Source organism: Saimiri boliviensis, chromosome 9, assembly GCF_048565385.1.
Source record: "Saimiri boliviensis isolate mSaiBol1 chromosome 9, mSaiBol1.pri, whole genome shotgun sequence".
Lineage (NCBI taxonomy): Eukaryota > Metazoa > Chordata > Mammalia > Primates > Cebidae > Saimiri > Saimiri boliviensis.
The window spans coordinates 109,279,532-109,294,058 of record NC_133457.1 but is presented as its reverse complement, the minus strand read 5'-3'; the positions used below and the strand labels follow the sequence as shown (position 1 = coordinate 109,294,058).

General features: G+C 48.3%; 1 protein-coding gene across 2 annotated transcripts; it reads right to left on the bottom strand.

Annotated features, from left to right (window-relative positions):
* Positions 1 to 693: 693 nt before the first annotated feature.
* Positions 694 to 5,983, bottom strand: WFDC2 (WAP four-disulfide core domain 2). 2 transcript variants are annotated; one of them, XM_010346910.2, is made up of 4 exons: positions 5,794 to 5,983; positions 4,963 to 5,106; positions 2,050 to 2,202; positions 694 to 874 (listed from the first exon to the last, which is right to left on the bottom strand). In XM_010346910.2, exons 1-3 carry the CDS (start codon positions 5,870 to 5,872, stop codon positions 2,051 to 2,053), a joined length of 375 nt encoding a protein of 124 aa, XP_010345212.1. In that variant the 5' UTR covers positions 5,873 to 5,983; the 3' UTR covers positions 694 to 874; position 2,050. The 2 variants fall into 2 exon arrangements, with proteins under 2 accessions (XP_010345212.1, XP_003936491.1); XM_003936442.4 differs by having other exon boundaries at positions 694 to 860; positions 5,794 to 5,982.
* Positions 5,984 to 14,527: the final 8,544 nt, after the last annotated feature.

Sequence of the window (14,527 nt, the reverse complement as noted above, 5' to 3'; positions counted from 1 at the left end):
AGAGAGAGACTCTGTTGAAAGAAAAAGAAAGAAAGAAAAAGAAAGAAAGAAAGAAAGAAAGAAAGAAAAAAGGAAAGAAAGAAAGAAAAAGAAAAAGAAAGAAAGAAAGAAAGAAAGAAAGAAAACAACTTTCTTTCTTGTAGAGGCAGGGGGTAAAGGGTGAAAGACACTTTTCATTGTGTCTCCTTTTTTTAAAAATCTTTTGAGTTTTGATGCATATGTCTAGATTAATTATACAAAATAAAATTTTGATTTAAATCAATAAGAAGAGATCCTGGCTTTGCCATCTTTCTGTGTGGCCACTAGCAAGTAATCGCCTAGAGTTCAGGTCTATGACAGGGGTGTGCGTTAACTATGCAGGGGACTGTTTCAAGGAGCCAGAGGATCTTATAAGCAAACCTCCCAGCACCGTGTCTGGCACCTGGTGCATGCTGCTGCTTTTATCAGTATCCCCAGCAATAAATCCGAGCAACGTTGGAAGCATCCCATCACCTGTCTGAGCCTCTGTTTTCCCATCCATCCCCATGGAGGAATAATGACCAGATTCACAGGGTTGGTGAGAGGATCCACCAGGAGAGTGCTCACACCTACTAGATGATCCTTGTCTGGACTCCACTCCTGGATGATCGGGTCACACCCCCAACGCTTGCCCATCCACCTCAACTCAAGTCAGGGGAGATGGAGACGGAGATAGAATGTGCTGAAAGTGGTTACTTTATTGGTTGGAAAAGGGAGAAACTGTGGTCAGCCCAGGAGGGAACACAGAGGCCGAAAAAGGGGGAGGGCAGGTGGGCTGGAACCAGACACATGGCCAGGCGGAAACTTTCCCTCCCCACTGCTCAGTCTGGTGGTGGCTGGAGCTGGAGGAAGAAAACTGTAATAGCATCAATAACAATATCCACAGGACAAGAGTACTTTCAGGTTAAATCCTGGACCAGCTCCTTAAGCTCACCCCATCCCACATACCCACGTAGCAAAGCCTCACCTTCTTGGGGCTCTGCTTGCATTTTCTGCAGGTTCTAGACATCTCCTTCAGACCATCACTAGCAGGCACCTGGTCCCAGCTGCCCAGTGTGGCTTTCCTGAGGGGCCATAGCCATTCCTTTCCTTAAGAATCCCTCTACTAGGCCGGGCGCGGTGGCTCATGCCTGTAATCCCAGGACTTTGGGAGGCCAAGGTGGGCGGATCACGAGGTCAGGAGATCAAGACCATCCTGGCCAACATAGTGAAACCCTGTCTCTGCTAAAAATACAAAAAGTAGCTGGGTGTGGTGGCGCATGCCTGTAATCCCAGATACTCGGGAGGCTGAGGTAGGAGAGCTGCTTGAACCCTGGAGGTGGAGGCTGTAGTGAGCCGAGATCATGCCACTGCACTGCAGCCTGGCGACAGAGCAAGACTCCATCTCAAAAACTAAAAAGAAAAAAATAATCCCTCTACTATCAGGAAGTTCCCATGCCTTCATTTCTTAGGTTAAAATGGGACTCGATGATCCATTAGATCTTATTTAGCCCCATTTTATAACCAAGATAACTGTGACTCAGCGGGTGAAAAGGCTGTGTCTGCACTAACATTTGAACTCGATCTTCTTGATTGCAAAGACTACCCATGCAGTTGGCATCTGAGAGCGCTGGCCCCAGGGAGACCATAGCTTTGTTTAGAGAAACCATAGTTCCCTCTCGGGCACTAAGAGTACACCCGCACTCTGGGCTTCGGTGGTCTCATCTGTGCACTGTCGGATTCTATCAGTTATCTTCAGGTTCCTTTGCTGAGGAATTGTTAAAAGTAGCACATGACAACCACGAGATTTCAACCCAAGGGCACCAGACAGCTCTTGCTTATCCTGTTCCCTCTGAGACCGACTCCCCACTGCAGCTCATCAGACTACCTTCCTTTCACTCTTCTTTTAGAACGGGCTGAGGGTCACCCTCTGATACACCTTTCCCAGCTGTCCCTGCAACTATCCTCCCTTTCCCTCCACCTGGGCAACGTGTTCTCCTGTTTTCCACAACACCTGGCCATTGAAACACTTTCTCTCTCCCCTTCACTTACCTCAGAAATTGGGAGTGACACAGGACACCTTCCCACAGCCATTGCGGCAGCATTTCATCCGGCCGGGACACTGGCTGTCCACCTGGCACTGGTCCTGGCAGAGGCCGAGTTGGGGAAAGACACTGTTCACCTGGGGGCAGGAACCCTCCTTATCTGGAGAAAAAGGAGTGAGGGTAAGTGAGCAGAGGGGATACGGGGAGATGAACTTGTACCTGCAGCGTGGCCCCCCACTGCCCCTCACTGGCTTCACTCGCAGCAGAGCTGCCTGCCTGAGTCCATCGGGGGCACCTGAGCTGCACTCAGGAGGCACAGGAAGATCACCTGCAAATCCCTCCACCTGCTCCCAAATGGAATCACAGGACCTCAGCTTGAGTGCCAGCTCTGTCTTTGTGGGACTTCGTGGCCTAGGGCCAGAAATCTCCCAGAGCCTCCATGACTTTAGGTATCGGTGGAACCAGTGCTACTCACAGCATGGAGTTACTGTGAAAGCAGTGGGGACAAACATATATTATTTCTCCCTGAAAGATCAAACTACTCTGTAGTAATAATGAGAAGTTACAACGGTGAACGCTTAATTAGTTCTTACTACATGCCAGGTATTATGCTAAGCACCCAACATACATTAAATCTTCTAATTCTCACAATAATTCTAAAAGCGGGTAGAGATCTGTTAATATTTCCTTGTGTTACAAATGAGGAAACTGAGGCACTGAGAGGCTAAGCAATTTGCCTAAGGTCACACAGAATTGAGGCAGAATTTGAAACTTAGGAAATCTAGCTCGAGTCTATGTGTTAACTGATGTTGCCACGGTTAAGCATTATGCTGCCATGTAAAGTGTGAAGTGGACTACACACGTGAGGGGTTACACACTTATAATCTTCACTCATATCTGTAGACCTAACCAGCCAAATCCATTCATCAACTGAAGGACATCATGGTTGCTTCCAACTTTTGGCAATTATAAATAAAGCTGCTAGAAACATTCATGTGCAGGTTTTTGTGTGTAAAACACAGGGTGATTAGCTGTAGAGGACAATGAAAGTGGCCAGATCACTGGGAGTGCTGGCTCATGGCTATAATCCCAACACTTTGGGAGGCTGAGGCGGGTGGATCATTGGAGGTCAGGAGTTTGAGACCAGCCTGGCCAATGTGGTGAGACTCCCCCCATTACCACTAAAAATATGACCTGGGTGTGGTGGCACATGCCTGTAATCCTAGCTAATTGGAAGGTTGAGGCAGGAGAATCACTTGCACCTGAGAGATGGAGGTTGCAGTGAGCCGAGATCATGCCACTGCATTCCAGCCTGGAAAACAGAGTGAGACTCCATCTCAAAAAAAATTTTTTTAAGTGGCTGACAGTCTTGACTTCCTAGGACAAAGAAATTCATTCTCTTGAAAGGGGTAGGAGCCTTCAATATTGGTCTGCCTTGGGAATAAATAGGGAACCATTAATGATGAAAACAACCACTGTGTATAGAGTATCTTCTCATTAACAGACACTTTACATGCATTATTTCACTTAGCCCTCATGTCAGTCCTATAAAGTTTGGAATTATTCCCATTTGTGAGCAGAGGCTCACAAAGATAAAGCAACTGCCTCAGGATCACACGACTAGAAAACGGCAGAATTAGGATTCAAACCTCCAGGCTCCCTCCCTGGCTCAGGAGGCCATCTGACCTTGTCCCTCTTCCTGCCTCAGTCTGTCCATCTGAGACAAGGGAACAAGTTCTTCATCCATCAAACAGCAAATACCTGCTCCTTTGCTCCTCCACCTCTCTCATCTGCCTGCCACCTGCATTCTCTCCAAATCTTCCTCTCTCCTTCTGGTCCTCCTCTCCCTGGTCCAGAGGGGCCTCCTGACCTGGATGTTGCCCTTGGTGGCTCCCAGTCCCCCTCCACTTCCCACCTCCCTGCTGATCGGCTTACTACAAACCTTGCCAGCCTGTGCTGGCATCTTCAGGGAAATAACAAAGAGGAAACGTCACCGGGGCTAAATTCTGGATAAAGATCATCATTAAGTACCTTGTTTTTCTCCAGGTCCTATCCCCGCCTCTAATCCTCAGCATTTCCCTCTGGAGAACGAGAAGCTAAGATTCCATGCTGTCTAAGCCACTGCCTGCTCTCATCAGCCTGGTGGAGACACTACAGCTCCAGCAAGCACTTTTGAGGGAGCCCCCAGCTCGCGCTCACTCAATCCTTAGAGGGGAAGAGATTGACTGAAAGACAAGGACAAGGAAGGGTGACAAATTGTCCAGGAAGGAATCCTCACTTTCTTCCAATCGCTCAGCCAGTCGGCCCGAAAGGCCAAAGCTGAACCCTCACTAGGGCTCCTGCAGCCGTGGGCTGGCGTGTGACCCTGGGCAAGAACACTGTTCTCTAGCTGATGCTCCCTTCCACAGCTCTAAGATGAGCTGGGCACTTGCCTAAATCTGTGAAGTTCCTTTCAGCCTGGACAGAGGAATTGGGGAAAATCTTGCCAGCCAGGCGCTCCCTGTCTTTCCCTCAGGTCTGGGGGAGTCTCCCAGAGAGGGACTCCAAGAGGAGAGGTGAGCGCCCCACGTTCCGGGCTTTCCCGCAGGGCAGGCTCTGACCTGTCCGAGAAGGAAACTGCGGCCCCGGGTCCCCAGGCCGCGGGGAACAATGTCTCAGCTGTGCGTGCCCGGAAGCCGGTCATGCACCAGAGACTCGAATCCAGCTAGGGGTGCGGACCCCCCTTGGCTGCGCTTCAACGCCGCCTTTGTCTCCCCCGGGGCCGTGCGAGGGAGAGCACTGGCGGATCTGGTTTCATCTGCGTCGACTTTCCCGGGGGTTCCCGGGTCCGGGGCGCCCCTATTCCCGGAATCCGGGCGCTCCCGCCTCCTCCAGCCCAGCCCCGCCCCGCCCCGTCCCAGCTCTGCCACCTTGAGGTTACCATTGGGCAGAGCGCAGAAGGTGGCGCAGCCCGCGCTGCAGCACTTGAGGTTGTCGGCGCACCCGCTGTCGGAGACGCACTCCTGCGTGCAGTTCTGGTCAGCCTGGAGCTCGGGGCACACGCCCATCTTCTGTGCTCCTGTGCCTGGGAGGGGAGGCCCGGGACAGTCGAGGGTGGGGCGTGGCGCCAGCCTCCGAGGATGCCCACCTCCTGCTTCAAACCTTAACTCCAAGGAATTCTCAGCCTCTGGCCCTAGGAGTCCCCTTACAGTCCCCAGAGACTCCCACTTCCAGACCTCGGGTCCCTGATCCCCGGGAGTACAAGAGCTCCCTAACCAGGAACTTAAGCAGCTTCCAGCACTGGACCAGCTGCAGCCGGACCCCTGTCCACTCCTCCCTCCTGACCTCCCTCCTGGGACCCGAGAGCCAAGGCTCAGGGCTCCTGGTTTCTATTCCCTTGGCGTCGGAGCCCTCAGATCTCAGCCCTAGGGGTCCCTCCGCACAGCTGAGTGTCTACAAGCTTCCGAGGTCGAGGCAGAGCACCCCCAACCCCCCGCCCACTGTCCCCACGGAGTGTCCGCCTTCAGCACAGAACCCGCCTAAATTTCAGCCATCAATGGTCTCTCCGCCTCCAGCACTTTGGACCCCACATCCTAGGCTCCGAGAGTCACCATCCTCAGGACCCAGGGGACCCCCCCCACCCCCGTCCACTTCCGCCCCAGGAATTCCCACTTCCCCAGCCTCCACAGGCTACGCCTCCGCCTGGCTCCATCCTGGCGCTCGCTCGTGCCTCTGCCCCTCTGGGCGCCGGGCCTCTCCCCGCCCCACTCACCTGGGACTAGCGTAAAGCCGAAGAGCAGCAGGCCGAGGAGCAGGGCGGCGGCTAGCGGGCCGAGGCGACTGGCAGGCATGGTTCTACGCCGGGGCGGGGTGCAGGTGTGTGCCGCTGCTCTGGTGCGGGGATTTAACCGCGCGTAGTGGAGGGGGAGTGGAGTAGGGGCGGGGCCGAGAGGGGAAGGGGAGGGTAGAGGGCCTTGCAGGCACCGCGGGCGGGCGGGCTGCCACCTCAGGCCATTTCACAATGCCCAGGGATCAGGTATCACTCTTGGCCCCAGTGGGAACCAGGAACTTACGCAGCTTCCAGGACGGGACCAGCCGCGGCCGGACCCTTGACCACTCCTCCCTCCTGTGGCCTGAGAGCGGAGGCCCAGGGCTCCTGGGTTTCTATTCCAACACTCTGAGGTTTCTTCAGAATGTCCCCTCCCCACGTTGAGGAGGATAGGGCAGGGACCGCAGGGAGGCAGTAGAGCAAGCGGATTAAAGGGTTCGATTTGGGGTCAGCTAGATGAGAGGGCAGATCGTCCTTGACGGAGGGCTAGGGTAGTGATACAGAACCCACAGTAGGGGCTAGAGACATAGCACTTGTAATTAACAGACGAACCCGCCTGAGCAGAAACAGGCCCAGGAAGGCAAAGCGCCTACCAGTCTCAAGGCATTTGGGTATGTGTTTCTGCCTCCCTCTCTTGGCCCTACCAGCCCCCGATCAGGGCTGACTGTGCCAGGCTCTGTGCTCCTTGTTTCAAAGAATCGTCCAGCAAACCTCTGACCCGGGAGTTACTGTTCTCAGCTGTATATGACAAAGGAACTGGGTGTTCAGGGATTTAGGACCCCACCTCCACCACAAGGTCCCATGCAAAGCTGCACAAACAAGGTTTTGAACCCAGGTCTCTTCCTCCAGGCCCTTGGTTTTTCCATTCCATTTTAAATATTCACTGGGTGCCTGCTACATGACATTTATAGGGCAAGACACTTGGCGAAGAGAAAGTCGTCAAAAAGGGCCCTCCAGCACAGGTCTTGAAGGGGTGACAGGGTCAGGGATCTGACTCCCACCTCCACCACTTTCCATCGGAGGGGCCTTGAATGAATCCTTTCCTAGATCTGAGCTGCCGTGTCATCGGTGAAAATGACACCTATCTAGGACTTCAGTGGGAACACAAATGCAATGTTCCTGCCACGGGACAACCCAGTACTCACCGAGAGCATAGAGAGTAGATCCACACTGATTGACACAGGGGCCCCAGGTCTGACCCATGCTAGGCACTGGATAAATGGAGTAAGTGCTCTATACATTAGTGACTCCTATGAGTAAGGAGACCGATGAGTGTAAATCAAGCTTTAGAATCCAGAGTGTTAAGTGCCAAAACAGGGTTACCCAGGGAGTTGGGCGAGAAGTGCCTTCGAACATCTTTCCTGCTCTAATGAGTTGAGGTTCTGGAAGCTCCAGGAGGTCTTTGCTGCTGGAGGCTAGAGGGGGTCTGGAGCAGGGAATGCTGGGATGACAAGGATAGGTGAGTAGCGTTTGGTGATGTGAGTACATCTGGCCACTGTCCCCAAAATGGATGCTGAGAACACTTCCCCCAGCTTCTCATGCTCAGCCTGGGGACTGGGGACATGCCGTTGTTGGGAGGGGCCAGGGCTATTTACTCTGAGCTCAGTCAACAATGAAGGCAGGAGGCAGGTGGGGACACAGCCCATAGCAGGTAAGTGAAACCCAGTGTAGAGCACAGAGAGAACACAAATGAGCGGCAGGTTTTTAGTCTGTGGACCCAGCTGGCTACTGGATATTCAGCCCCGGGCACGGCTGCCAACAGCTTTCTTCCGGGCCCTATTCAGCTCCCTGGGCCAGGAAACTGCCCAGCCTTGCCCCTCCCAGGCCCTTATGGGCACCCTGTTGATTGGCTCTCTCTTACAGGAATGCAAACTGAGGTGGGGTGGCAGGGCCAGGCAAAAGGATGGGGAAGAAATTTTCATCAGCCAATGGCATCACATGTTTAGATTTTGTGGTGCCAAGTGCTATGCTAGGTATAGTATTATATATTCTCTTTACATCTTTTAAAAGAGCAGAGGCTTTAGAACCAAATGCATCCAGGTCCAATCAGGGCCAGTGCATCCATGGCCTCTTTCTGGCTATGTGGCTTACAGAAACACTTCACTTTTTGGACCTGCGTCTTCTTCCTGCATGAACTGTGTATCATCCTAACTGTCTTGGAGGTATTATAAGGGTTAAAGGAAAAAGCATAACCAGAGGTTGCAAATCTGGCTAGAGCACATACATTAACTACAGAGTATGTTTTAAAGTTTTAAGTTAGTTGCCAACATTTAAAAGTAGAGAATTTCATATAAAAATAAACCTCTAGCTTCTCTTGGAAAAAGTAAAAGATCTGTCAACACAGTCCTGCAATCTTTCATATAACAACCATTAGCTAGAGCAGTGGGTCTCAGAATTGAGCATGCAACAGAGTCATTTTTTTGTTTTTTGTTTTTCTGAGACTGAGTTTTGCTCTGTCCCCCAGGCTTCCCTCCTCTCCCCTCCCCTCCCATTCCCTCCTCTCCCCTTTTCTTCCCTTCCCCCACCTCCTGGGTTCAAGCGATTCTCCTGCTTCAGTCTCCCAAGTACCTTCGATTACAGGTGCCATTACACCCAGCTAATTTTTGTATTTTTAATAGGGACGGGTTTTCACCATGTTGGCCAGGTTGGTCTCAAACTCCTGACCTCAGGTGATCTGCCTGCCTCAGCCTCTCAAATTGCTGGGATTACAGGCATGAGCCACCACACCTGGCCTTAGCAAGCATCAGAATCACTCGGAAGGCTTGTTAAAAGACATATTGCAGGATCCTTGTCTCCAGAGTTTTGATTAGTAGGTCTGTGGCAGGATCTGAGAATCTGCATTTCTAACAGGTTTCCAGGTGATGCCAGTGCTGCACGGCTAAGGACCATACTTTGAAAACCAGAATCTAAGTAGAGCTACTCTCGTTCTATGAGGGAAGCATTTCCTCCAGTTTCCCATAATCCCTACCACCACTGTCCCCCACCTCTGCAAATACTTCCATTCACAGTGCTCACCTGACCCCAGGAGGGTATTTAAATTTGTGACCTCTGGGATGGGCACAAAGTAAGTGTTTGGTGAAAGACAGCTTATGTTTATTTAATAATCTTATGGATTAAGTATTATTACAGGTTAAGAAACTGAGATTCAGCTAAGCAAAGTGATTTGATGGAGGAAACACAGCTAGTAAACCAGAAGGAGGATTTTTGCCAAATTACTTGTGCTGTCCCAGTTATTTCAATATTATACACACTCGCACAGATCTAACTGAGGTTAACATAGATGACGCATCTGAAGTTTTCAGCATGATTTCATGAGTGGTAAAAAAATATTTATTAGGGAAGAGGAGGAAGAAAATAAGCAGAGAGGGAAGATGAAAAAGTTTATAGTGGTAGGGGATGTCAGTTAGCTGCAGACAAGCTCACTCTAAAATGACTGTAAACAAGTTAATGGTGAAAATTTATGAAATTTCCAGGAACAAGGTGTCTGTTGGAAATTGATATTGGAAATAGATGCTTGGTGCTACAAAGAAAAATCAGCACTGAGACAAAGGATCTTTCAGCAATGCAATTTTTACTTCCTGGGCTGCAGGAAAGGTACTGTCACTAGCCATCTTGCCACAAGAGTACATAGAACAAAGGGAATACACACAAATTTATTCCTTATGCATTTGGGGTCGTCCTTACCGCTGTGTCTGATCTCAGTTGGCTGGAGCCAGACCTCACAATCTAAACTAAAACCTGATTGGCTAACAACTTAAAACTTTTCTAAATAGGTAAAAGCAATAGAGAGCTGGGACATGCCTGTGAGCATATCCAGTACAAGGACATAGAATGTACTATGGGCCTGTAAGCACAGTACGTCTAACAGCTAGAGAGAATATTTTGCAAAGCAATCCTAGGATTTCTGTAATAACACAGTTATTAGCATACTTATTCTTTAACAAGAAGGAAAACTTTAAAAAGGAACTTTTCTACTTCCCGCAGTGTCTTTAACCATGTTATGGGCCTCTCCTACTGGACTTTTGGACCCAGTCAAACTTCCTTTCGCTCCATGGAAACCTCTCTCTTTGGGCATATTGGCTATTTTGTTTTGTCACCTAGCATCCATTTGTCCTTTTTCTGATAAAGCACCCTGAGTTTACTTTGGGGCAAGTAACTCTTCCTCAACCCAAGACAGGTGGGGCCAGGGAGAATGTCAATTAAAGTGCCTGGTCTTCCCCTAAGCAGAGTGGCCAATCAGACGCTTTTCCTAGAATTGTAATCTTGAGCAATGAATGATAAAAGACTTGAAAATGTGTGGAGCTTACTCAGAGGTGTCCTGGGAAGACCTCTGTTCTGACTTTACCGTCCTATGTGGATGTAACCAGGTTTCTCATTTCCAGACCCAGTGGTCTTTTCTTAGCTCTCATTCTCTTCTAACTCACAAGTAAAGTCTTCATGGCATACATGCAATAATGTTCAAACCAAATCCTCATTAAAAAAAAAAATACACATGGTCTCAGCACAAAAACTGTGAAAAGCAGAGCTTCTGTATTTGAAGTACCTTGGGTCCAGCACCAAACCAAGTAATTTTCCAAGAACAGTGCACTTTTCAAGTTAATTCCTTGACTGTAAATTCTACTGACTCTTCATTGCCTTCAGGATAAAGACTGAACTCCTTAGCCTGCCTTTTTGACTGATCCCAACTTTTTTTTTTTGAGACTGAGTTTTGCTCTTGTCGCCCAGGTTGGAGTGCAGTGGCGCAATCTCGGCTCACTGCACCCTCTGTCTCCCAGGTTCAAGTGATGCTCCTGCCTCAGCCTCCCGAGTAGCTGGGATTACAGGTGCCTGCCACCACATCTGGCTGATTTTGTATTTTTAATAGAGACAGGGTTTCACCATGTTGGCCAGGCTGGTCTTGAACTCCTGACCTCAGGTGATCCGCCTGCCTCGGCCTCTCCAAGTGCTGGGATTACAGGTGTGAGCCACCATGCCCAACCATCCCAACTTTTATTTCCAGCTATATTCCTTACTTCATGCTGCACAAACTTTCCCTGGAGCTCATTGTCTTATCAAACCTTCCTTGATCAAGCTCACCCCAGAGTCTTCTTTCTCAACACCCTCAGTGGCCAGTACATAGATGCTGACAGTCAAGTTTCCCCCAGAATATAAGAGAAATCTGTTTTGGAGTAGAATCTGCAAGATGCAACAGTTAAGTTCTATTTTTTATTGTCTAACTTTGAGGGCTAGGGTTAAAAAAGATGAAATGGCTTCAAACTATATACTGGAAATTTTCTTCTACAGAAAGTTTTCTCCCTCCTCCCTGAATGAGTAATTTACTCCTTCAACGAATATTTATTGTGTCCTATAACACATTTGACACTGTTGAGAATGTCGGAGAGACTGTGTGGCAGACTGTATTTCCTAAAGATGGTCATAACAATATGTCCAAACCCATATTTTTTCTGTAATATGACTCAACAACCCCCCATCAAGAGGCAGAGCTTATTTCTCTACTTACTTGAATCTGGGCAAGTTTCCTGACTGCTTTTATCAATAGCATATGGCAGAAGTAACATGCCAGTTGCAGGGGGCAGCCTTAACTGACCTGGCAGCTTCCATTTCCTGCCTCTTGGAACATTCCCTCTTAGAATCCAGCTACCAGGCTGTGAGATGCCCAAGCCATATGTGTGCTCCTGTTAATACCCCTTATTGAGCTTTCAGCCAACAGCCAGCCTCAGGTGCTAGTCTTGGAGGGAGCCATCTTAGACATCAAGCCCAATCAAGCCTTCAGATGACAGCAGCCCCGGCCACCAACTGACTGCAATCTCATGAGACAACCCAAGCAAGAACCACCAGCAGATCCAAGTCAACCCACAGGACCATGAGAGATAATAACTTGTTGTTTTATGCCACACATTTTGGGGTACTGCATTACACATGCAGTAGATAACCAGAACAGTGATCAATCAGATGAAGAAGACTGTCTACTCTCCTGGACTATATTCTTGAGTGAAGAAAATAAGCAAATAAGTTAGTAAATAGAAAATATAATTGCAGATATGGATAAATGCAATAAAGAAAATAAAGCAAGTTGATAAAATTATAAGTCAGGAGTGAGGGAGCCCAGGAAAGGACTTTCTGAGGAGGTAGCATTTGAGATAAAACTTGAATGACGTGTAACATCTATCTACACCATCATCTGGGGCTGAGTGTTACAGAAAAAGGTTAAAGCAAGTCCAAAGATCCTAAGGCAGGAACAAGCCTAATGAATGCCAAGAAGAGTAAGAGAACCAGTATAGCTGGAGCAGAGTTAAAATCACGGGAGAGCCGGGCGCGGTGGCTCAAGCCTGTAATCCCAGCACTTTGGGAGGCCGAGGCAGGTGGATCACGAGGTCAAGAGATCGAGACCATCCTGGTCAACATGGTGAAACCCCGTCTCTACTAAAAATACAAAAAATTAGCTGGGCGTGGTGGCGCGTGCCTGTAATCCCAGCTACTTAGGAGGCTGAGGCAGGAGAATTGCCTGAACCCAGGAGGCGGAGGTTGCAGTGAGCCGAGATCGCGCCATTGCACTCCAGCCTGGGTAACAAGAGCGAAACTCCGTCTCAAAAAAAAAAAAAAAAAAAAAAAAATCATGGGAGATTACTGAGTGCCAGCTTGGCCAGGAGACGCCCACCCAGGCAGCACTGAAGGCAATGAGAGGCAGACACCAGATAGAACAGCAAAGTGCATCTATCCAGGGAGCCAGCAGCCTACCAAACGGAGAGCCTCAGAGGCTGACAGCATTCCAGGGTGAAGGCCCCGAGCAGATTCTGATCCACATATTTATTCTCTTAGCAGGTGATTATTGTTAATAAACAGGTGTTCTGTATTTACTCATAACTCAAAAATATTCCAAGTAGGCAGCTGTTACCCGCCTACCACTAATTGCAAACTGAAAGGTATTCTCCGTAAGGGAGCCACGGGGACAGGGTAAACTTAATTGTTTCTCAACATCTTTCCCCTTTTTTGTTTCAGCAAAGCTAGGTAAGCAACACATCTCTATCTTGGTGAACCATTTCTTGGAGGATTCTGGATCTGCACCTGCAGACTACACAAAGAGAAACAGAACAGATTAACGACATAATCACAACAGAATCACAGATCCTCCAAGAGTTTTCATCCAAATTTTAGGGCTGCCGGTCCATCAGCAGCTCCCTCAAGCACCTCAAAGCCAGACTAACCGCCAACTCTTAGCTTTCCTCCCTAAGGAGTTGGGACCCAGAAATCTTTTGGGAAATGGGGTTGAGGTCATTCTTCTGTAACTACTTCCTGCTGAAAACAGGCATTGAGGGTCTTGTCTTCTGGGTCCCCCCTCCTTGCTTGCTGTCTAAAGACCTTACCAAGTGATATTTTATTCTCTCCCGATTATGTTCAGTTTCATTACACCTTTAGCGTTAATAAATTTGTAACTTTCACCACCACAAAATATGGGGGCTTAACACAGCTCTGAATCTTAAGAGTTTTATTTCTTGTAAACTTCTAATGAATAAGAATTAGGGCCTGATTCTCTATTATATTTTCCTTCCCAGACTTTTATTGGTTTTAGAGCCATAGGTATTTTTCAGTTTCTTTTTATCTAGCTCTTAACATTTGCCATACTATCTTTGGTCCCGGTTCTATTAATCCCCCATCTCTCCAGACAATAGAGTTGTTAATGTCAGTATGTATAAATTCTAAATAATCGTAGTTCTTTATCTGCCATCTGAATTTCATGTTACTATAAGAGGACTGACTGGTGCAATCAATGCTGAGTATCCCCTTAGGAGACCAATAATCAATAATAATTCCATAGGAATTGTTGTGCAGCATCTCAGCCTCTACCACAACACAATCTCCCCAGATTAATGTTTTTAACTTAGGGGACCATTCTTTACCTTATCTGTATTCAGGTTTTGATGGCCAAAACATTGTTCTTTCCTACATTATTATAGAAAATACTAAAGCCAGAGATCACATGCCAATAAAGAAAAGAAAGAATATATGCCCAATATGTGAAACTTTCTTTTACTTCTATCCCCAACTCCATAAATACTCACTTCAATGGTGATAACCGTCATCATGATTTCTATAAGATGCTGTCCTGCTTTCTTCAGGTTTTCCTCCACTGTTTGTGAAAGCTTCCTAATTCGACTCCAACTCAGTGGGGATGTTTGTCATGTTCTCCTTGTGGGAACAGTACCCCACCTCAATGTTGGTCTAGCCATCTCTGTGATGGGGGATTCTCTGCAAGTCTCTTTTTTGGTATCTGGCTCATGGTACAGTTTTAAATGTCTGGATGGTACCCACACCGGTTATTGATCTGGACCTAAAGAAACACAAGCAAATCCTCTCTCTGAAGTTATTACATTATCTCTTTCCCAATTTTTTTGTGAGTGGATCTCACCACCAGATCACTTGCCCTAAGTTCTCGTTCCTGGGTTGCTTTGTCCGCTGTTGTTCAGTTGCTGCCAATTGCCGTCCCCTTGGCAAGTTTAAACATTCAAAGCCAGCAATGCCCGGTTTAACTGCATTTGTGGGGTTCGGTATTCCTTGTCCCCTCCTTGTTTCTTCCATAGCTGCTGTTTAAGGAAAAGATTCATTCGCTCCACAACGGCCTGTCTTCGAGAGTTACGTGGAGTATCTGTTATATATGTGTGACCTTCCACCGAGTAAA